Source organism: Acomys russatus, chromosome 2 (genome assembly GCF_903995435.1).
Source record: "Acomys russatus chromosome 2, mAcoRus1.1, whole genome shotgun sequence".
Lineage (NCBI taxonomy): Eukaryota > Metazoa > Chordata > Mammalia > Rodentia > Muridae > Acomys > Acomys russatus.
Window position 1 is genome coordinate 42,732,505 of NC_067138.1, and position 22,119 is coordinate 42,754,623.

Sequence of the window (22,119 nt, forward strand, 5' to 3'; positions counted from 1 at the left end):
CCAGCCTGGTCTACAAAGTGAGTCCAGAATGGGAAGTGCTACACAGAGAAACCCTGTCTCGAAAGACCAGCAGGTGGAAAAAAGTATACAGATGTTTATTACTATTATGTCAGCACTGTGTGCCTCCACGCACAGTGTGATCCTTTCAAATGTTTATTACTGTTATGTCAGCACTGTGTGCCTCCACGCACAGTGTGATCCTTTCAAATCCTGCGTTTCCTATTTTTTATTATTACAGTCCACGGTGATTTTCCTGATTATGCCAATACATGTTAAAATGCCCCCCTTGAATTCAGGCCACTCTCATAGTAAGACTGGTACACTTTTGGAAAACAGTATCAAATTTTGAGAGTTGGGTGTGACGGTAAACACCTACCTACCTACATTCACAGTATTCAGGAAGGCAGATCACAAGTACAAGACCAGGCTAGGCTACATCAAGATAGAACAAATCAAATAGAAAAGAATGCACACCTGAGTTCAACTTAGCACTTGGATCCACATGTAACCACATGTAAACCACACTTCAACTTTCTAAGCCTAGATACCTACAAAGAGGTAAATTAAATTTAGAACGTGCCAAGTGCATTGCTTTTCATCTCAGACAAAGAATCTGTGAAAAAGACAAAAATATCATTTTTTTCTTTTGCGTAAGGTTTAGAGTCTAGTAAGTTGCATGCTCACAAATAGAACATTGTTAAAGATCAGCATGCTCAAGGCTTAGAAAATTCTTTACTACCAATCCAAAAGGTTTATGTTTCTAAGGATGAGAAGAACTCAACCAAGAATCCGAGTATTTACATACAAAGTCATTCTCACAACAGAGGTGCTACATATCAGTAAAACAGTATCTTTTTCTCTCCTGAGTATGCTCAAACATAAGCTACTCAAACAACATGCTGGCAAGGCAAACTCCTTAGTAACCTGCAGACAGTTATATCACTGCGCTGCAGCCAGGAAGCAGATCCCCTCTAAAACAGCACTCTCACCATGCCCCCAAATGAGTTAGACTGTCGCCTCCCGATGCCATTAAGTCATTGGCCTCCAGAAACCCACATGCTGAATGGCAAATGCAAAATACTGAATAAACGTTTGGGTCTAGAACTTTGCTAATATGAACATTCACACAGTCTTGGCTTCCATTCCAGTAACTATTGGATACACGATATGTGAAGAAAACAGCGTAATTCATGCACACACCATAATGGGAGACATGAACAAATGTTCTGTATTCTTTGAAGATAAAAAATAGGTCCTTTTTCTGCAATAAATGATCAATCGGTAGAATATGTGAGCAACTAAAAGAAGATTCCACATGTTTTCTTCCTAAACAGGATCATAGAGAGAATACCAAACAGTCTGGATGAGATATTTGGCTAACACCATCTTTGAGCATACTGAACAGCCACCATTCTCCCCAAAGCTTGCCCTCTGGGCCAATATAACACAACTTGTTGTAACCTGCTTAAGCTCTACAGCCCCTCTGTTGAGACCTACGTTAGTTCCTAGCATGACTGTAGATCCTCTGTTAACATCAGCTCTTAGCATATCAGAAACCATGTTGACTCCGAGTCTCCATTTGGATTATAAGGTGAAATTAGGTTCAGGGTCTCAGGCCCTAGGTGCCTGAAACCAGGACGGTTCAGTGCTTGCTCTTAGGATACAGCAATAGATGATAAGTGCATGTTCTGCATGGATTAAAGATAAATAATATTCTATTAGAGTTAAGGCTGAAATATCCTGTTATGAACCTTACTTACTAAACCCAGACAGCCGGAAGGCCCACCAAGAGCTCCCCTAAGCTAAATTCTAGCCAATCAGCTTATAATGCTTTGTCAACCCCCCCCCCCCGGGTACATTGTGCTAGGGTAAAATCGATTCTCTTGTGTTTAGCTAATCAAAATGATGTAACGCTGCCCTCCCCCTTGCTTCCCATCTGGTTACCTGGTCGTTCCCTGGTTATGATTTTTCTTAGAAAAAGCCTACCTTAGAAACAGACCAATGTCACAGTCTGACTCCAAAAATTCGAACCACGGCCCTGACTGGTCAGATCTTGTTACCAATGTCACAATTTGCTGGCCCAGACCAGTCAGTTATTGTTCAGCTTTCAAATAAACTTCCATCAATCTGAGTCTTGTTTGAGTGGTCAGTATGTGGCTATTCCTGAACCATAACAAGACTATGCAACTCAAGTGAAAATTAACACAGGAAGTGGAGCTGGAGAAAAAAATCTGAAGTATATGGCCACTACCATGCCCTGTGGAATCCTCCTGTTAGTGTTTTGCAATAAACAATTTAAAAGGAGAAAAAAATTATTTTGATTATGTAATTTTTTCCATTTGCCAGGCAGTCATAATGCATTTCTAAGTAAAAAGAGAGGTTGCTATCAGAGTTCATTTTCCAGGAGGGGGTGGATAAGCGTGGAAGGGAAGAAATGTGCTATTAGACCAAAACAAACAAAGATAATGGTTTTGGTCCCTGGTCTTATAGGCCTGTTATGTTGAGACCAGACATAACATCACAATGGCAGCAGACATGGAGCGAGTGGCTGGAGACCGCAGGAGTCTGTGCTCTACTCCTTCCTCCCCTTTCAATACACCTGGGTCCCAAGTCCCTTGGGCACCGCCATCTAATTCAGGGGGGATCTTCCCTCTCTGGAGATGCCCTCAAGCGCACCCAGAAGTGTGCCAAACTAATAGCCTAGACATTCTTAGTACATTGACAGTTTCAAGGCTCAAAAACCCCTAAACAATCAATCGCCAAACAAATAAAAAATATTAATTCCTTTTAAAAACGTAGATGAGGACTGGGTACAGTACAGTTGGTAGAGTACTTACTTGCCTACCACGTATGGGTTTAGTTCCCAGCACCACATGATAGCCCAAACCTGTAATCTAGTACTGAGGAAGTAGGACCAGGAGAATCAGAAATTCAAAGAAGTCCTTGGTCATATAGAGAGTTCAAGGTCAGTCTAGGCTATGTAACACACACACACACACACACACACACACACACACACACACACACACTACATACTACTAAGGTTACTAACCTAATAAATACAAAGACCAACACTACAACCCAGATATTTTATGCTCCCAGGGCATTAAAGTGTCTTTAATTAATACCTGCTTGGTATAATAATAATGTGATTGTTAACATATCACATAAAATATTTATGACACAAATGAGTAGTGAAATAGGATCTTAAGAACTATAACCTATTTTGTCGCAGAGACAGAAAGTTGACTGTCAGTTCCTAAGACTAAATGTTGCTGCTCTAAGATGGTCCAGCTGTATGTGCATGGTAAACATGCAAATGTGGACATGCCCTAAAAAGAGAAAAGGGCTCTTGTCTGGGCTGCTTAGTCTAGCCTCAAAAGGAGAAGGTGCATGCCGGGCATGGTGGCACATACCTTTAACCCCAGCACTCGGGAGGCAGAGGCAAACTAGTCTAGAAAGCCAGCCTAGGACACCCAGGGCTTTTACAAAGAGAAACCTTATCCTGGAAAAAAAAAAAAAACAGAAACAAACAAAAATTAGAAGATGTGCCCAGTCTCACTGCAACTTGATATGTCAAGGCTGGTGGTTATACATAGGAGGCCTCCCCTTTTCTCAGTAGAAAGGGAGGAAGGGTGGTTGTGTGTGTGTGTGGTGGGGGGGGAGATGTTAGAAGAAGGGACAGAAAGGACAGGAGAGAGCAGAACCTTAGGTTGGGATGGGATATAAAGCAAACAAATAACTTAATAAAAATTTTAAAATTATAAAGCTAATATTTAAGTTGTAATGGTTAACATCTTTTTTAAACTGTAACAGGAATAACAGTAGTCTATCAAAGAGTGGAATGGCTTATATTTTATACAGCAGTTCCTCTTTAGGAGAGTCCATTAGCCTATAAATTGCTTAGTAGTAAGAAAGGCTTTTCCTCTTTCTATTTCTTTAAAGATTTATTATGTATAGCATGTAACACTTGCAGGCCAGAAGAGGGCATCAGATCTCATTATAGATGGTTGTCAGCCATCACGTGGTTGTTGGGAATTGAACTCTGGACTGTGGAAGAGCAGCCAGTGCTATTAACCTTGCACCCATCTCTCCAGTGGTTCTTTCCCCCTCCCCGTTTCTATCTTTATCTTATTTTATATTGATATGAGTTATCTACATGTATAAGTGGACTATGCGCATGCAGTGCTAGTGGAGGCAGAAGAGGCATCAGATCCCCTGGAACTGAGAGTAAAGGCTTGTGAGCCATCTTGTGAGCTCTTGGAGCCATATCTGAGTCCTCTGCAAGAGTCTCCAGCCCCCTTTCCTCTTTCCTTCGGCATGTGCAAATTTACATGTTTACCATGCACATACACTGGACCATCTTAGAGCAGCAATACTTAGTCTCAGGAACTGACAGTCTACTTTCTCTTCCTGTGACAAAACACTGGAGAAAACTCAACTTTTGAAGGAAGGTGTAGTTTGGCTCATGGTTTCACAAGTATAGCCAATGGCCTCTTAGTCTGATGGATGGATTGTTTGTTTAGTTGGGGTGCATGCATACATGCCTGAGTGAGTGCATGCATGTGCTGAGACATCCCATGAAGACAGAAACAACTAGCAGAAAAATACTGCTCATTTATTGGCTTCCAGACAACAAAGAGAAGAGGTTTGCTTTTCCTGCAAAGCCCCCGTAAGTGGGCTGGAGAGACCAATTAGCTGTTAAAGTGCTTGCCAGGAAAGATAGGAGCAGCTCAGTGCCAGCCCCAGAAAGCACATGAAAAAGGAAAGTGCAACGGCACTGGTTTGTAACCCCAGTGCTGGGAGGTGGAGACAAATGCACTCCTGGCCCTCACTGACCAGCCAGTTCAGTGAGCTAGCCTACTCTACTTGCTTCACGCCAGTGAGAGAACCTGTGTCCATAAAGCCAAGGCAGACAGCATCTGAGGAAAAACACCTAAGGTTGACTTCTGGCTTCTATACACACCATGTATGAACATCTGCACATATACAAACATTTATACATACGCATGTACACATATATGCCCCAGTTAAGCTATGAATTAGTAAGTGTATAAATCCCTCAAGGCAGAGGCAGGCAGATTCTTTTGGTTTGAGGCCAGCCGGGTCTACATAATGAGTTCTACGATGGCCAGAACTACATAGTAAGATCCCATCTGAAAACACACACACACACAACAATAAGTAAATAATGTATGTCTGTATGTATGTATGCATGTATGTATGTTGCAACCCATTCAGAGACCTGTAATCCAACCACCTCCTAAAGTCTCACCTCTGATGCCCTGAGGACCAAGATTCTAACATATAAGATCATGGGGGACTTTTAAGATCCAAACTGTACTACATACTACACTTAAAATCCAGATTCGGGCTATAAGTTGTAGCTTGGTTCTTGTACACCTGAGACCTCCAGAATCAAAATAAATAAGCAAACAATCAGACTCTGAGACTAAAAGTCTTATAATTAAGAGAATTTAAAGCTACATGTTGTGGCACAAGCCTATATCAGTAGTTGGGATGGAGAAGTGAAAGGACAATAAGTTTAAGTATAGCCTGGGATACATAAGACCTTGTCTTAAAAAAAAAAAGGGGATGGGGAAGAAAAAGAAAAAGAAAAAGAAGGAGGAGAAGAAGAAAGAAATAAATATTTGATTTTATAAAAAGAAAGTGACGCCAAAGATTATTTTCTGTTTGACTGCTGTTTCTACCCTTGACTCACAATAGGAGAAATGAAAATGAGAAATGTCAAGTATAAAATCACCCAAGACAGAGAAGAGAACACTGCTTTCATCTTAATATGAAACAAGCAAGAAGGGTCCCTGGAGAAGCAAAGAAACCAGACAGACCCTGGTTGTGGATCAAACATGCAATGCTGGTCACATGCACAGGGGCTGTACTTCTCCAGGCCTGCTTTTCCCAGCATGAAAGCTCACAGTTGACTCAATACCCTACATAAGGCCCAACATCTCTCCCCTTTGTGTTCTTTCACTCTGATGTAATCACAGCGAATACAGACCTTGTGTAGGAAGAGCTACTCAAGGACTTAAAGGAAACTGAAAATATGAGAAAAATATAACAGCAAAAAAGGAGAAATGTCTGGGAAAGGATGAAGGTGCCCGAACTCAGCCTCCATCAACCACTATCAACAAAGCTATTAAGATATGAATATGAAAACCCTAACTATTCTGGGACCTTGGTCTGAAATTGACTAAACTCACAAATAGTGTGAAAAAAGCAGTGCACCCCAACACTCAACGCAGGCCCTGCCCACTAGGCCAGTGCCACCCAAGGAAGTGAGTTCTCCTACACCTATGGGATCTCAGTCCGGAACTCTCAGGACACCTCATGGCAGGAAAAGGAACAGGAGGTTCACCACTGCCTGTAATCCAGCTCCGAGGAATCTGACACCCTCTTCTGGTCTCTGTGGACATCCATACACACACAGCAGGCACATACATACACATATACACAAACAAAAATACGAAAACAAAACTTTTTTTCTAAGAGATTACAGAATATATCCTTCATGTGCAAGGCTACCTCCCTAAAAGGCTTTCAAATTCCTGATGTAGGATCTAAGTAGTGACATTTAGATTGCTGATGGCACCTGGACACAAAGAACTGAGGAAACCCACTAATAGAAAACTGTTAGCCAGGTGCAGTGGCACACACCTGTAATCCCTGCACTCAGAGAGGCAGAGGCAGTTGGACCTATGTGAATTCAAGGCCAGCCTGGTCTACAAAGCAAGTCCAGGACAGCCAAGGCTATAAAGAGAAACGCTATGCCCAAAACCAAAACAACAAAACCAACTTAAAAAAAATTGTTCACATTGCATTAGATCAGTAACTTAAGAAGTACATATGGCTCTCTCCAGGCGTCCTCATTAGAGTGACATCATCTTTAAACCCTGCGTGGCAATCCCCGACGCACTGCCGTGATCCCCAGGGAAGGCAGGGCGACCTGGAAGTCCAACTACTTCCTTAGGATCATCTAACTTTTAGATGATTACCCAAAATGTTTCACTGCGGGAGCAGACAATGTGGGCTCCAAGCAGATGCAGCAGATCCGCATGTCCCTGCAAGGGAAGGTGGTCGTGCTGATGAGCAAGGACACCTGGAAAACAACCCCACTCTGGAGAAGCTGCTGCCTCACATCCGGGGGGAATGTGGGCTTTGTGTGCACCAAGGAGGACCTCACTGAGATTAGGGACATGTTGCTGGCCAATAAGGTGCCCCCAACTGCCCGTGCTGGTGCCACCGCCCCCTGTGAGGTGACTGTGCCAGCCCAGAACATGGGTCTGGGGCCTGAGAAGACCTCGTTCTTCCAGGCTTTGGGCGTCACCACTAAAATCTCCAGATGCACCATTGAAGTTCTGAGTGATGTGCAGCTGATAAAAACTGTAAACAAAGTAGGAGCCAGCGAGGCCACACTGCTGAGCATGCCCACCATCTTGCCCTTCTCCTTCGGGCTGATCATTCAGCAGGTGACTGACAATGGCAGCATTTATAACTCTGAAGTGCTTGACATCACTGAGCAGATTCTGCACTCTCGTTTCCTACAGGGTGTCCGAAATGTTGCCAGTGTCTGTCTGCAGATTGGTTACCCAACTGTTGCCTCGGTGCCATACTCTATAATCAATGGGTACAAGAGGGTCCTGGCTTTGTCTGTGGAGACTGACTACACCTTCCCTCTTGCTGAGAAGGTCAAGGCCTTTTTGGCTGACCCATCTGTATCTGTGGTTGCTGCCCCTGTGGCTGCAGCCACCACTGCTGCTCCTGCTGCTGCTGCAGCCTCAGCCAAGGCTGAAGCCAAGGAAGACTCTGAGGAATCAGATGAGGAACTGGGATTTGGTCTCTTTGACTAATCACCTCTCAAAGCAACCAATTCGGCCAGCTTATTTGAGAAACACGGGAATAAAGGGCATTCTTCTCTTAGAAAAAAAAAAAGTACATATGGTTTTATCTTGTCCTTATTACCACAAACTTAGCTACCAACTTACGCTCTCCCTTAAACTGTCTAGAAAATCTTGAAAACACATTATTCTATGAGCGATTCAGAGCAAGTAGGAAACTTACTACAGTTTCACTTGACATACATTCCAAGCATTGCCCCTTGGTCAATGTACATGCATTCCAGAAATGTCACTGACTCTAAAGTGAAAGCACCGAAGGAGCAGATCAGGAAGGCCATTGGGAATTTGATGGTTAGTGCTGACTGTCAAGGGGATGAGATCTAGAAACCCCTCAAAGACACGCTTCAGGGCAGAGCTACAAAGAGTGTCTAGGAGCTACTCCAAATGAGACCGTTCCGTGGGCTGGGGTCTCAGACTGAATACAAAAGAGAAAGCGGGCACCAGCATACACTGGCACCTGATAGAGGCTGGGTGTAAAATGACCAGCCGCCTCCCAGGGCTGCCACCATGGACTGTACACCTCCTGGAGTTGCTTTTGTCCCATATTTAGTCACACTGTAAGAACAACAATTAACGGAGGTGTTATAAGAACCCATGTCGGCGCCTCAATGTTGTCTCACTCCAGGAACCCAGCAGTCTTAGCACACTTGGCCGTAAAATGCACACCAACGATGCAAGCCACCTTTACTTCACTACCTCAGGGTAATCAGCTGTCAGCAATGGGAGGTAAAGATGCAGGAAAGCTGTGGGCCAGCTGTGTAGCAGGAAGTGTGGATAACGTGCGCAGACACGGGATCTACTGAAACTCAAGTCCATTATGAGACTCCTCTGCTCGAAGCTCCCTGTGAGCTTCCCACCTGCCCTAGTAAACTATGATTTGACTCTGCACACATGCTTTTAAATGTGGCTCCCCATCTTCCCTTCTTAGCTGGGTACACGGACCATTCTGCTGTGTAAGCTCAGCATTTCACTTGTCACATAGTGCCTCTCTAGTTCAGAGTGAGCAATGATACACAAGTTCTTTTTGGCCCAATGGTCTTACATGCCAGGACCCCAGCACTCAGGAAGCTTGAAGTAGGAGGAACTGACTTCAGGCCAGCCTCAGACCTTACCCCCAAATAAACACATTCCGTCAGTTTAAAACTAAAACAACTACTGCTTTCCTTCTCAAAGTTTGAAAGTTTACAGCATGAACGGTGGCACTCGATAATAGACCATGTGCTGGCATTCCCAGCATGAACAAATGATTATATATTGAACAGACACTATGGAGATGTTTATACACTCTCTGATTTCAAGAATATTCATGATCGATCACCATGTGCATCACAGCTGTTTTTTAACTTTCTGGCAAGTGCTTTTATATTTCCCAATCATTAACATTTAATAGCCATTATTCATTCAATCCCGATTCAACAAATCCCTGTGGGTCACCTGCCCCGTGTCAGGCACTATTCTGAATTGTTAGAGAACCAACATCGACTAAATTAGGCTCTTGCATTAGCATGATGGCACGATAGAAAGGCAAAAGAGCTGGGTGGAATTAACAGCATGTTACATGGCAATAAATGCTGCAGAGGAAAGTGAAGCAGGAAAACAAAGATTGCCGGTGTGCTGCACACTTAGATATTTTACACACTTCTTTTGAAAATATCGTCAGGAAATATTTATTCAGATTTTCACTTCTTTTAAAAAAAAAAAAAAAATATGAGTCCAAGCCAGGTGGTAGTGGCACAAACCTTTAATCCCAGCACTTGGGAGACAAAAGCAAGAGGATCTCTGTGAGTTCAAGGCCAGCATGGTCTACAGAGAGAATTCTAGAACACAGGGAAACCCTGTATAAAACAAAACAAAAAAAATCCCCTAACCAGAGGGAAATGAACCCCCACCCTTTTTCACAGTTGCAAATGCAAATATATAGTGATTATCGTCTTAATGTTTAGAGGAATTGTAAAACAAAAATTTAGTATTTTAAGTACTTGCAGATGAGTTCATATACAGGTAATGGCAGCACTTGAGAGGTGGGGGCAGGCACTGGAGGTCATCCTTGTCTATACGGCTTTTCCACCAGGCCACAATAATACTTTATCTCAAAAAATAAAAGATAAAAATAATAAAACCAATCAATCAAACAAACAAAAAAAAAAAAAAAAAGAAAAAGAAAAAGAAAAAGAAAAAATTAAAAGGAAAAGAAAGAAGGCTGGATGGTGATAGCACATTCCTTTAATTTCAAGGGGAGGCAGAGGATAGCCAGGGCTACACAGAGGAATCTTGTCTCAAAAGAAAGTAAGTTGGGAGTTGGGGGAGAAAAAAACCAGCAAAACAAAAAGCTAAAGTACTATGATGAGACTATAAACTACACCCACATTGTCGCGTTGGTAATTTTTACAGGAAATAGACATAATACATCCCTTTCATAAGATATTTCAAAATGGTTTACTAAACTAACTGTGTAATATTCCTTTCTCATAGAGAAATTGTATCAATGTGCTATCTACCTAATGCAAGTTGGTTAAGTGTGAGCACCACGGTATTCACTGTTCAGTGTTGCCTCATAAGAGAGCTTCTGTACGGACCAATCCTGGAGACAGGGCTCTCATTATTTTTCATGTCTTTTTAAAGGTTCTGATTCCATTTAGTTAAGCTGTTATATATAAAACGATGTCAATCAGCACACAATCTAGCAACAGCTATGGTTTAAATATAGTTATCAGAGTCTTATCAAAATGTGTATATACGTTCAGTTGGTTATCAGTATACAAAACTTGATGTCAAATAAAATCTATGATAAGTGGTCACTGAACCTCTTTCTTTGCAACTTTCAACAAGTCTTTTACCTCACTCATTTAGGTTTTAACCTAGGCAGCAGACAAATTTAAGAACATAAAGAAAAGAGTCACTATAAAGAAGTTAGCTTGTAAGATAAAGGTAACAGAAAGGACTTGACAGCAATAGTTTGGGCTCCTCACGATGCTGAGAGCTAATGGATGTGCTATTGATTCTTCCTAAAAGATCCACAGGAGAGATCATGCTTTGACGAAGAATAGAGGCTTGCTATGACTATTTAAAGGTCAAAATGTCACGAAATCATTTTTCACATCCAGTATTATCGGGTTTTTTTTCTTTCTTCTTCTTTTCTTTCTTTCTTTCTTTCTTTCTTTTTTTTTTTTTTTTTTTTTTTTTTTTTTTTGGTTTTTCAAGACAGAGTTTTTCTTTGTAACCTTGACTGTCCTGGACTCCCTTTGTAGACCAGGCTGGCCTCTAACTCAGGGCAACCCACCTGCCTCTGCCTGGGATTAAAGGTGTGCACCATCACACCCAGCTTATCTTTCTTAACTTGGTTGCCAAGCATACTTAAATCACTGATGAAGGAAATTTGGGGGAGAAAGGTAGTTTAACAGTAATAAATAAAATCCAGGGACAGCAACTAACGATGGCAAGAAACACCATGTACAAAAGCGTAAGAAGAACTGACAAGGCATCAGAACAATATAAGCTGAGTGCCTGAGCAGATCCAGGTTCAGGAGAAATTTCATTGGAAGAATGTTCATAAATATTCTATTTAATTTTATGTGTTTATTTCAGTGTCGGAGGACTTAGCCCAAGGTTCCCTTACACTGAGCAACATCAACAGCCCCATTAAATATCTTAAAAATATGTAATAGCATTCTTTTTTTTCTTTTCTTTTCTTTTTGTTTTCTTGACAGGGTTTCTCTGTGTGGCCCTGGCTGTGCTAAAACTCACTCTGTAGACCAGGCTGGCCTCAAACTCAGAGATCCTCCTGCCTCTGCTTCCTAAGTGCTGGGACTAAAGGCATTATTTTATAGATCACTGTCTATAAATGTTCACATTTCTAAGTAAAGTTAGAAGAGATGTACAATTAGCAACATGCCTTTAGAGGAAATGAATTCTTTTGTTCCCCCATTTCTAGAACCTCAGCTCTGGGGGCTAGATCAGAGAGAAGTGATTCTGAAAGAAAATACATCATTCTCTTTCTGTGCCAGACAATTTGTAATCTGTAGAAGCCAGTAATTCGGTTTTGCCTCATTTAGAGAGCTGTATGGACCAATCCTGGAGTCTGGGCTCTAAGCTCGATGGGGTATATTTTCCAGTTCATCACCCTAAAGGAACTGGCTTTTAAAAGAATTCTCATAAAAGCAAAATAAGGCCCCGAAAAGCAGATTAATCCTGAGACGCCACTGGCTTCATCACCACAACTACTGTCATATGCCGCCTGTTTTCTGCGCCCATTTCCTAAGCTTTGCTGTTTCCCTCTTCCTGTGTTCTAGGCCTGAACAGGTTTTATCTGGATATGACTGGCAGTTCTGACAGCTGATATAGAAGAACAAGATGTATGCGAGTGTATATAGCTTATCATTAGTTATGTACCAGACGTTTCGCTGAGTGATCTACAAATATTTTTCTTAATCCTAACGGCATAGCAATCTATGTCAGAGCAGTGCTCTATCTGTTTTTACAAATGTAGAAACACACCTTAAAGGGCTAAGTATCCTACCCAAGTTTAGACAGGTAACCTCAGAACATAGTTGAAACTAGACAGATTAATCAGGAAATGTTCGTTTGCTTTTGTAAATCGTGTACTATAAAACCGTACAGACCTGAATCGAAACCTACCACTTCACAAGAGCATAGTTACTTAAATTAATCTGTTTCCTGAAAAATAAAAATGAGAATAGTACCATTCAAGCTTGCTGTGTGACAACATGTATAAAACCGTCTAGCAACGTGACCGTGGATCACTGCAGCCCATGGCTATATTTAAGCCCATTCCACCCTCTCTGATTATTCTGAGGCACCCACAGATAACAGAAAGAGGCAAAAGTTGGAGAGCACGGTCAAGTGCATTAGGTCCAGCACTAAGCTTCTGACTGAGAAACACTGCCCTTCCTCCACGCCTCGCATGCACTGAGCCCAAACCACTGGACAGACTTTCGAAGCCAGTAGAGGTGCTGGAGCTGCTAGGACTTCATGCAGTCCTGGCTTTGCACGGAATTCCGTATCACCTTTTCCCACACCACGAAGCGTCCCCTCCACCGTGCCCCCGCCCCCCGCCCCACGACCGGTTAGTCTGGTTCCTCAGTCTTTCCCCGGTGAGCCCGACCGAGATTTAGGGGCATGGAACCCTTTGCCCCACCCTGCCCTTTCACGCGAAGCACGCGGATCTCTGGCACGCCCGCCCAGGTGCGCGGGCCGCCGGCCCAGGAAACGCTCGCGGGGCCCCAGGCTGACCGGGGAGCCTGAACCGGCCCGGAACCCAGCGCGCGCCCCTCGGGAGCCCCCCGAGGTGGGCACCGGAAGCCGGCGCAGCACTTCCAGCGTCCGGGCCCAGCGGGCCCTGAGGCTCTGCACCCGGACCAGCCCGCTTCCCGGGAGGCCGCAGACTCGGGCTGGGCCACACAACTCCTGAGCTGGGGAAAGGCAGGCACTCACGCGCGAGGTTGCCGATGAAGTCAAGCGTGGGTGGAAACCCAGGAGAGAGAACCGCAAGTTGGCAAGCACTGAGGAGGTTTTACTGGAACCTGAGGGCTGGACCGCAGAGGGGCGGGACTCGTGGGCGGAGTCCTGGCGTGGCTGGGGCGAGGGCGGAGCTGATGGGAGGGACTAAAGTGAAGTTTTGATTTTGGTAATGAGTATGTTCCCTACCCCATTTTCACTCCAGTTTTCACTGCTGCGCCTCTAGCTACTGACATTTTAAGCCTTCTTACAAAACTCGTACTTGATTTTAGGCATTAAAATACGAGACCTGGGGGGCTCGGAGGTTAAGAGTACTTGTTGCTCTTGACAAGTTCCCAGTTTGCGTGCTACTCACAAACATCTGGAACTCCTGCTCCAGAGGATCAGTCCTCCTCTTCTGACCTTCAAGAGCTGCAGGCCTATATACATACATGTAGGCAAAACACTCATACATATAAAATAAATGATTACCCAGCAGTGATCATTAAAGACAGCAGAAAGAAAAGAATGTAAGAGTCAGAGTCAGTGAGTGATTACAAGAAATTGTTTTCTGGGCATTTTTAAGAATGATGTATATACTCACACACGTCTTGTTAGCTATCAGCTATGAGTACTGCCAGTCATATACAAATAAAATCTGTTTAGGCCTAGAACATAGGTATTTGTTTTATTTTAGAAAAAGAAAACAGATCCAGGCAGTGAAATGCCAGCTCTTAGCCATTCTTCAGTAGAGTGGTTTTAGTGTGCACACTCCCAGAGTAATTTTACATGCTTAATTTCATTTATTCATCACAAAACATCATTAAAGTGTTTAGTGCCGTGTACCTTTCCATAGGTGAGAAAGGAACAAGGGAATAACATGAAATGTGATAGATAAGTAGTTATGTTTGCCTGAAGTCATCAGCCCGTACTAATCTCAAAATGCATGTGGTGATGGGTACTCACTCAGTGCTACATCTTCTACAGCATGAAAACATAAAATGTTTGCTCAAGAATGGGATAGCAATAAACAAAGACAAAAAAACAGTAGTTACCACAAACCTGGCAAGAAGTTAGTCCACTTCAATTGATGAGAAAAAAAGCGGTGGGAGGAAGCACTCCAGAGAAACTGCCGAAGAATGGAATGTGATATGTATTCTACCAGAGAGGAAAAGAAATCTCAATTTTACACAGCGGAGAACCCTGTGAGCTACAGTAATGACCAGCCTGGAAAGGCATGCCCCCTGCGCAACAGTGGCAGGAATGGCAAGGGAATAAATAAGCTACCACTTTCTGTTGGATTTAAGTTCCACTCCAGGAGATGAAACCCATACCTGGGACAGTTATCAGAGGAAAAACTACACCTAGACAGGTTATAGGCCCTAGGAAAGAACTACTATTATTCTGCTAAATGGACAGAGTATTAAACCAAGTCCTAATGACTTATTGTTAAACCCATAGATTAATACATCTCTCAACTGTCATTAGAGAAGCGTCCGTTTGCAGCAGTGACTAACAAACACCGAGTCCCACAAATGCCCAAAGCACAGAGAATGAGACTCAGTAAAGCACACCCCTAAGCGGGACATCTACATTTCTCACGCACGCGCGCGCACACACATACACACACACACACACACACACACACACACACACACACACGCCCTGCCAAGCCCTCCCGCAGCGATCATTAAAGAAGGCAGAAAGAGCAGAATGTGAGAGCCAGAGACAGTGAGTGGCTACAAGGAAACTGTTTTCTGGGCAGTTTTAAACATGAACTCAAAGCAATTTTGACAGCATGCACAAGGTTCCTGCCACAGCTCAAGTAAGACAAACTCTCTGCATAGAAAGGGCCGAGGGCCATGAAGTCTCACTCTTAGCTGCGGCAACTGATAACTGCCGGGAGCAGGAGAGTTTGTCTCCTTCAAGGAGGTTGCCCCAGGTAGGCCCACCATGCTCCCCTTTAGTCTGCTCTCAACACAGAGAGACACAGCATAAAATGTAAATTAGATCTGACCTAGTAATGCACAGAAAACACTCAAAGTTTCTACAGTGTCAATGAGAAACCACACTAGTGGTCATCCACCTTATCACTGATCTTTATCTCTCACTTCCTCCTCTTTGCTTGCTGGTTATGGAATTTCCGTGTGCCTTTCCAGAGCAGGAATTTGCATGTTTCTTATACTCTACACAAAATGCTTTGTCCCTAAAGATCTTTATGACTCGCTTCTTGGAATATTAATTCAAAAGTTCTGAGTGAGGACTTCTCTGGGCATTATCCAGTTTAGGATTGCAATGTTTGGCTGAGGTAATTATTGCTCAGTTATACAGAACTAAATGCCTAGCATGAACAAACCACTGTGCTCAATACTTAACACTGAAATGGAAAAAAAAAAAAAAAAAAAAAACAAAGAAAATGAAATGGAAAGGTCTAACAGAAATATATCTATAGCCCATTCTCCTCCATCTTCTTAGCACTCGCCAACATCCATCAGTATATATACCATCAGTATTTTACAATTATTTTCAACTTTTCTTATTACTAGAACAGTAGGAGGCATATTACATTAATGGAAAAAGTAGACACAACTCGCCTTGGTATGGCTTATTGTAGCTATGAGGGAGGTCACACCCAGGGGCATCTGGAAGTGTGCAGACTGAAAAGGGTCATGAGAGAAGTGGGATGCAAGAGCTAGAGAACAAGAGAGAAAACCAGGAGACCAAGAGAAGGGAGTAGCCCAAATGGCCGAGTTACATAGGGAAGAGAAACTGAGGGAATGAAGGGTGGGTGGGTAGGGCCCAGCCAGTCCCTGGCCTGTAGAATTTAGGGCAGGGGGCCTGGATATGCCAGCCAGGATGACTTTGAAACTGGTAGCTGCTGAGAACCTAGCCCCCAGCATCTACTTTGATATGTTAAATAGGTACCTCAGTTAGCCATTTGTCTGGGATTTGAGACCTAACATTACATATACATGATACATATTTATTGAATGAATGGAAAATTTGGGTTGCGCCCTATTATAACTGAAAAAAATCAGAGTCATTGAGATTACAGTATAATAAAGCCTTATGTTACCAATCCCTCCAAAATATACGGCAGACAGCAAATAATCACAAAAGGAAAAGTCAAATTATGAATTAATAAATGAAAATATATTTTGCAGGAATAAAGAGAAGTGTCCTTGAGGAAGTGACATACCAATTATGGAAAGAGAAATTGAAATTAGCCAGTTAAGAAATAGATTGGTCATATGGGGAAAGGAAGAAAGTATGTGACAGTGGACTATGAAGGAGTCCTGGCAGAGGGAGTATCGTGTAGTCAATAAAGCCGGCAGCTCATTTGTAGGATAAAAAAGACAGTGGGCCTGAAACTTACCTGAGATGCATGTGACGTATAGGGAGAAGGAGAGGAGTCAGGGCGTGAAGCCAAAGAGACATGGAAGAGAGAGCAGATAGGAAGTCTCTGTGTGCCAGGACAGTGTGCCAACGACAAACGTAAGGAGGGGAACAAGCTTCTGATCTACTTTTTATTTCCCTTCCACAACATGGCTAGGGATCAGACCCAAGGCCTCTTACATAATAACACTCTACCATCAAGCTACATCACCAGCTCTTTTGTTTTTTTCTTTTTCTTTTCTTTTCTTTTCTTTTCTTTTTCTTTTTTTTTTTTTTTTTTTTTTTTTTTTTTTTTTTTTTGGTTTTTCAAGACATGCTTTCTCTGTGCTGCCTTGGCTGCCCTGGAACTCTCTTTGTAGATTAGGCTAGCTTCAAATTCACAGGGATCCACCTGTCTCCGCCTCGTCCAGTGCTAGGATTACAGGTGTGTGTCACCACTGCCCAGCCTCTATGTATTTCTTACAAAGATCCCATTGCATGCTAGGGACTATAGCTCACATGTGCAAGGTCCTAGGTTCAAAACCATGCACACAAAATAGTCACATCTTGCCAATAATAGCATAAAATCATATCAAGAGCCTCAGTATGTGAAGGGATGGAAAGGATATATCACATAGTGTTTCTGCCAAAACCAACCAAAACCAACCAAACAAAAAGTGCATGACCAGAGTTGACTCAAGGGAAACAGGCAGTGTGGGATCTTGAATATGTTGTCTTTATCCATACACGGCAAGCACTTTGCCAACAGCTGCATCTCCAGTCTCTAAAGTAATGGTGCCTAACCATGGAAAAACCAAGTAAAGTTGGCTGCCAGACAAACTTAAGATGCTGACCTAAATCTGCATTTCAGGTAAACAAGTTTTTCAGCATAAGTATGTCCAGTGAAATCTATTATTGGTGAGGCTGTACATGCAGCTGGCTGATAGAGAACTTTCCTAAGCTGCACACAGTTCTGGCTTTACTCACAACAGCACACATGAAAACAGAATTCATTGTAGCAGAGATATCAAAAATAGTATGTCAGAATGACCATGCCATCCCATGATATATACATATTATTTAGCCTGACTGAACTAGCCTGTAGTAAAGATATGTAAAAGTGGTTCCTTGTGTGGAAATGACTAGGAGCCAACAGAAGTTAAGAAGGCTATTTAAAAATAGATCTTAATATTTTTATTATATTAATATAATGTATCTTATCATCTATTTAATCTATGAAAGTTGACACATAAAATTCATGTATTTATTATAAAGGGCACAATGATGCTGTGACATATGCATAAATATGTTATTATCATAAAATTATAGTCTATCTTGGAGACAACTAGAGATCAATACAATAAAATCTGTAATAAGAACTGGAACATGGGGGCTGCAGAGATTGCTCAGCAATTAATTACCCCTTATGACTCTAGTTCCGAGTGCAGAGATTGTCCTTTCTCTGTCTCTCTCTGTCTCCCTCTCACTCTCCCTTTCTCCCCCACCTCCCTTAAAAACAAACCAAAGGGAATGTGTCTTGTAGATTCTCCACAGTTTAGTGCAATGCTTGCAGACATGTTTCTCCATTATCACTGACATAAACATGATGTAAGAGCAAAAGCAATGTCTTATGTCTTTGCAGCTGGGAACCTTGCTTTGAATACCACTTCTATCACTTTTCTCATGAGCATGAGTGACTCTGGAGAATTCAAACTCGTGCTGAAGCACACTTTCCTAATTTATAAAATGCAGATACTATCCACACTTAATGATGATTAAATGAGTTAATAACGCTTAAAGGCATGAAAGGTCCCAGCACTGCAATAGCATCTTTAGCAAACAGGCATCTAAATAATTTAAGGCAATAAATGTAAGGTAAAATAAAATTTGAGTTTTTGCTATCTCTAGAATATAACCTATTTTTGTCTTTATGAGTCCCTACCAAGGAAAGCCCTGGAATAGCTATTGTAATTTTTAAAAATGCGGTCTAACAGTCATATCCTGTAGATCAGGATAGACTGGATTTCACTAAGAAGCCCAGGATGTCCTTAAAATCAAGACAAGTGCTGGGATTATAACAATTACTTTTTCTTTTCTTTTCTTTTTCTTTTTTTTTTTTTTGTTTTTTGTTTTTTGTTTTTTGAGACTGGGTCTCCCAGGTTCCAGGCTAGCACCCAACTTGTTAGGATTCTGCTTCAGTCTGCCTACCTGTGATGTCATTGCTTACCTGCTATGGGGGCCTGGCACTGCTCAGGGCTATATAAAAGGACAAGCCCTCGTCCTGGTCTCTCTTCTCCCCCTTACTCCCCCCTCTCCCTCTCTCTCTTCTTACTTTTCCTGTCTCTGTCTCTTTCTGGGGTACCCCTCCCCCTTTCCTTCTCTCTCCATGTTCATTTAATAAACTCCTGTACAATCTGGCATCTGGTACCTTATTACCTTATACCTTATATCTTATCTTATTGTCTTGTATATTATTTCTTATATCTTAATTATAAAACAACTCATTACGTAGTTGAAGAGGACCACGATCTCCTGCTTATGTGTCCACCTCTCCAACCGGCATTGTAGGCATGTGCTACCACACCAGTCTTCTGTAGAGCTGGAAATTGAATCCAGGATTCATGCAGGCTAAGAAAACACTGCACTCTGGCCGAGCTCCCTCTCTTCCTAGTATTTCTTCACTAAGCCCCAGTGGGGTTTTGCTTTCTTCGTGTTTTTGGTAAGGTCCTCCACTTTAGCACGTCCAACCTCTAGATTTTTTTTCCCACTCTCCTTCTATGTGCTTTATTTATTTGTCTGTTTGATTTTCGAGGCAGGGCTTCTCTATGTAGCCTTGGCTAGCTGAGAACTCACTCTATACACCAAGCTGGCCTCAAACTGAGAGATCTGTCTGCCTCTGCCTCCCAAGGGTGGGGGTTAAACGCATGCACAATCACCGCCCGGCTTATGCGACAATTTAATTTATTCAGGTATTTATTTTCAAAAAGGACCACAAGTGCCAAGATTGACTTCACTGTTGAAGATTTTGGAGAATTATAGAAAAACCGCTTTTGGGGAAAGCGCCCGCAAAATCTACAACAGACCGCTGTCCAAGGCCTGAGAACTCGCTCTCCCCTACAGCAGCTTGCTGTGCGCATGCGTAATGTCCCGCCCCCGACTTCCGGTCTTTGGAACCCGGAGACCCGGAAGCTGTAGGTGTGGCGGATGTGCTAGCTGAGACTTGGAACACGGTTCCGGAGATGCCTTTTTCTTCGCCCCTCCCCGAGCGGTCAACTTCCCTAACGCGTGCTCGGTCTAGCTGGTGAGGTGTCAGTCATGGCGCTGTCCTCGGGACTGTGGCGCCTTCTCCCGCTGCGTCGCAGAGCCGAGCAGAGCGTCTGTCAGCTGGCCAGGACCTGGGGCAGCCGTGGGCACTGTGGCGCCCGGGGGTTCCGCGGCTCCGAGGTAACCCGCTGCCTTCTTCGGCATGGCGTCGGGGGTGCCCCCCATCTCCAGGTCTGGAAGTCCGGCTTCCTGGCCAGCCAGACCTTCTTGGAGCGTCCGCGTTGCAAACCTCCTTTGAGACAGCTGGCCTTGCGGCAGAGGGATGCGTCCTCCCTGCCCTTCCTGTCCGAAAATAGCACAGGAAGGTGCAAGACCGTTGAGAAACTCGCTTTCAGCAAAGCCACCAAGAGTTACAGAACTCAGGTTATTTATTACCTCAGACAGCTCAGCCCAATGGCTCAGTGCTGTAGTGCCAGCTACTAGAGAGTCCTAGGAAGGAGGAGCGCAAATTCAAGGTCAATTTAGGATATCAAACCAGTTCAAGGCTAGTATGGGCAATTTAGGGAGCCCTTGTCTCAAAGTAAATAGTAAAAAAAGAAATAAGCTCAGTGTTTATAAGCCTTTGCCTAAGACCTGGGGGCAAAAATGTCTGTAATGTTATTTTGAAATTTTCAATAAATAAGAGAATTTATTTTTTCAGTAATTATCTTTGAATTTGTTTGGTTTGTTTTCTATCCATGTTAAAGCTGTTGAGAAATTTTTTTTTTTTTACTGTCTCAGTTCTGGAATTTTATTAAACTGGCCAAGACCCTCTTTATTCTTGAAATGGGATGACATAAGTCCCTAAGATATATTTCTCATAACTGTTTTGTTATTTTAACCCCTCACATACACATTCAAATATCTGCTTTATGCAAACATTTATTATCCATGGTGTGTGTAGGTCAGGATTCTAAGTATGGCTTAATTGAGTGACTAGCTTAAGCTCTCTCAGGAGGTATATTCAGGCTTTCAACTGTTGAGGTCTCATTTAAAATCTCAGGGTTTTGTATTTTGTGGTCATGTTTGCTTGCTTGTTTGCCTTGACAGAGCCTCCATAAGTGCCTAAGGCTGGCCTTGAGTTTGAAGTGTAGCCCAGGTGATTTTCTTGCCTTAGCCTTCTGAGCGATGGTATTCCAGGTGTGAAAGTTAAGCCAACAACCTTTCTTCCTTCTCCCCCTCCCTCTTTTTTAAAATTTAATTTACGAGTATGGATGTTTTGCCTGCATGTGTGTCTGTGTACCAAATGCATGCCTGGTGTGGGTGGAGGCCAGGAGAGGGGATCCCCCTGGAACTGGAGTTATAGATGGTTGTTAGTTACCACATAGGTGCTTGGAATTGAACCTAGGTCCTCGGAAAGAGCAGCCTGTGCTCTTAAGCAGTGAGTTCTCTCCAGCCGCTCTTTATTGTTGTTTGTTTTGAAAGCTCTGGTTCTGAGGATAGGAGAAAGTTCAACTTTCACACTCTCAAGTGGCAGTGGTGGGCAGATATTTTCTCCACACAGCTGCTGTTGCTCGCTGTCATTGCTGCTGACTCTTTGCAGCATGGGCAGGGTGTTAAAGAGAATCGCTGAGAGAGTGTCGATTTTGTGGTTGTTTTGCCACGTACTCTTGAAAGTAGGGAGGTCTGTAAGTCCACAGTACATGTAAGGAGAGGGGATGAACTGCCTTCTGATACCAGATTCAGAAAGCCTTAGAGACTGTGCTGTTTAGTCCTCTCACCTACTGTGGAAGACAGAGCTTAGTCCCCAAAATTTTTCTCTGCCCTCTACATCTCATCTGTACTCACATCACACGATAATAAGTACAAATTTTAAAAGCCTCATGAACTGTTATATTTCTGATTTTAGTCTAAAGATTATAGGAAATCAAATAAGGCATTTGAACAAGGAAGTCATTTGAATAGATTTTCACTGAAAAAATATCAGTGTACGGTCAGAATGGATATGCAAGAGTGAATGCTAGACAGATAGTGGTGTAGGATAGGTAAGAAATGTGGCTTGACCTTTAGTGGAAATGTAAATAAGTAGATGAATTAGAAGAATTTTAAAGATATAGAATTACAGGAAGAG

General features: G+C 42.8%; 2 protein-coding genes and 1 pseudogene across 5 annotated transcripts in view; 2 read left to right on the forward strand and 1 right to left on the reverse strand.

Moving 5' to 3' along the window:
• The window catches only part of Cpne3 (copine 3), a 146,882-nt gene that overhangs the window by 40,724 nt on the left and 84,039 nt on the right, over positions 1-22,119 (reverse strand). The window contains exon 1 of one of the 4 annotated variants that reach the window (XM_051160605.1): positions 13,368-13,503. The exons of 2 other annotated variants lie outside the window; for them this stretch is intronic. The gene's annotated coding sequence lies outside the window, so the exon portion shown is untranslated. Of the gene's footprint in view, positions 1-13,286; positions 13,307-13,367; positions 13,504-22,119 lie in introns of those variants that run through there. One more of the 4 variants, XM_051160610.1, reaches the window with a different exon arrangement.
• Positions 6,909-7,879, forward strand: LOC127205670 (60S acidic ribosomal protein P0-like; annotated as a pseudogene).
• The window catches only part of Rmdn1 (regulator of microtubule dynamics 1), a 34,131-nt gene continuing 32,020 nt past the window's right edge, over positions 20,009-22,119 (forward strand). Inside the window, exon 1 of the mRNA XM_051160613.1 lies at positions 20,009-20,189. Coding sequence (XP_051016570.1) covers positions 20,061-20,189 — 129 coding nt within the window. The 5' untranslated portion in view covers positions 20,009-20,060. The remainder of the gene's footprint in view (positions 20,190-22,119) is intronic.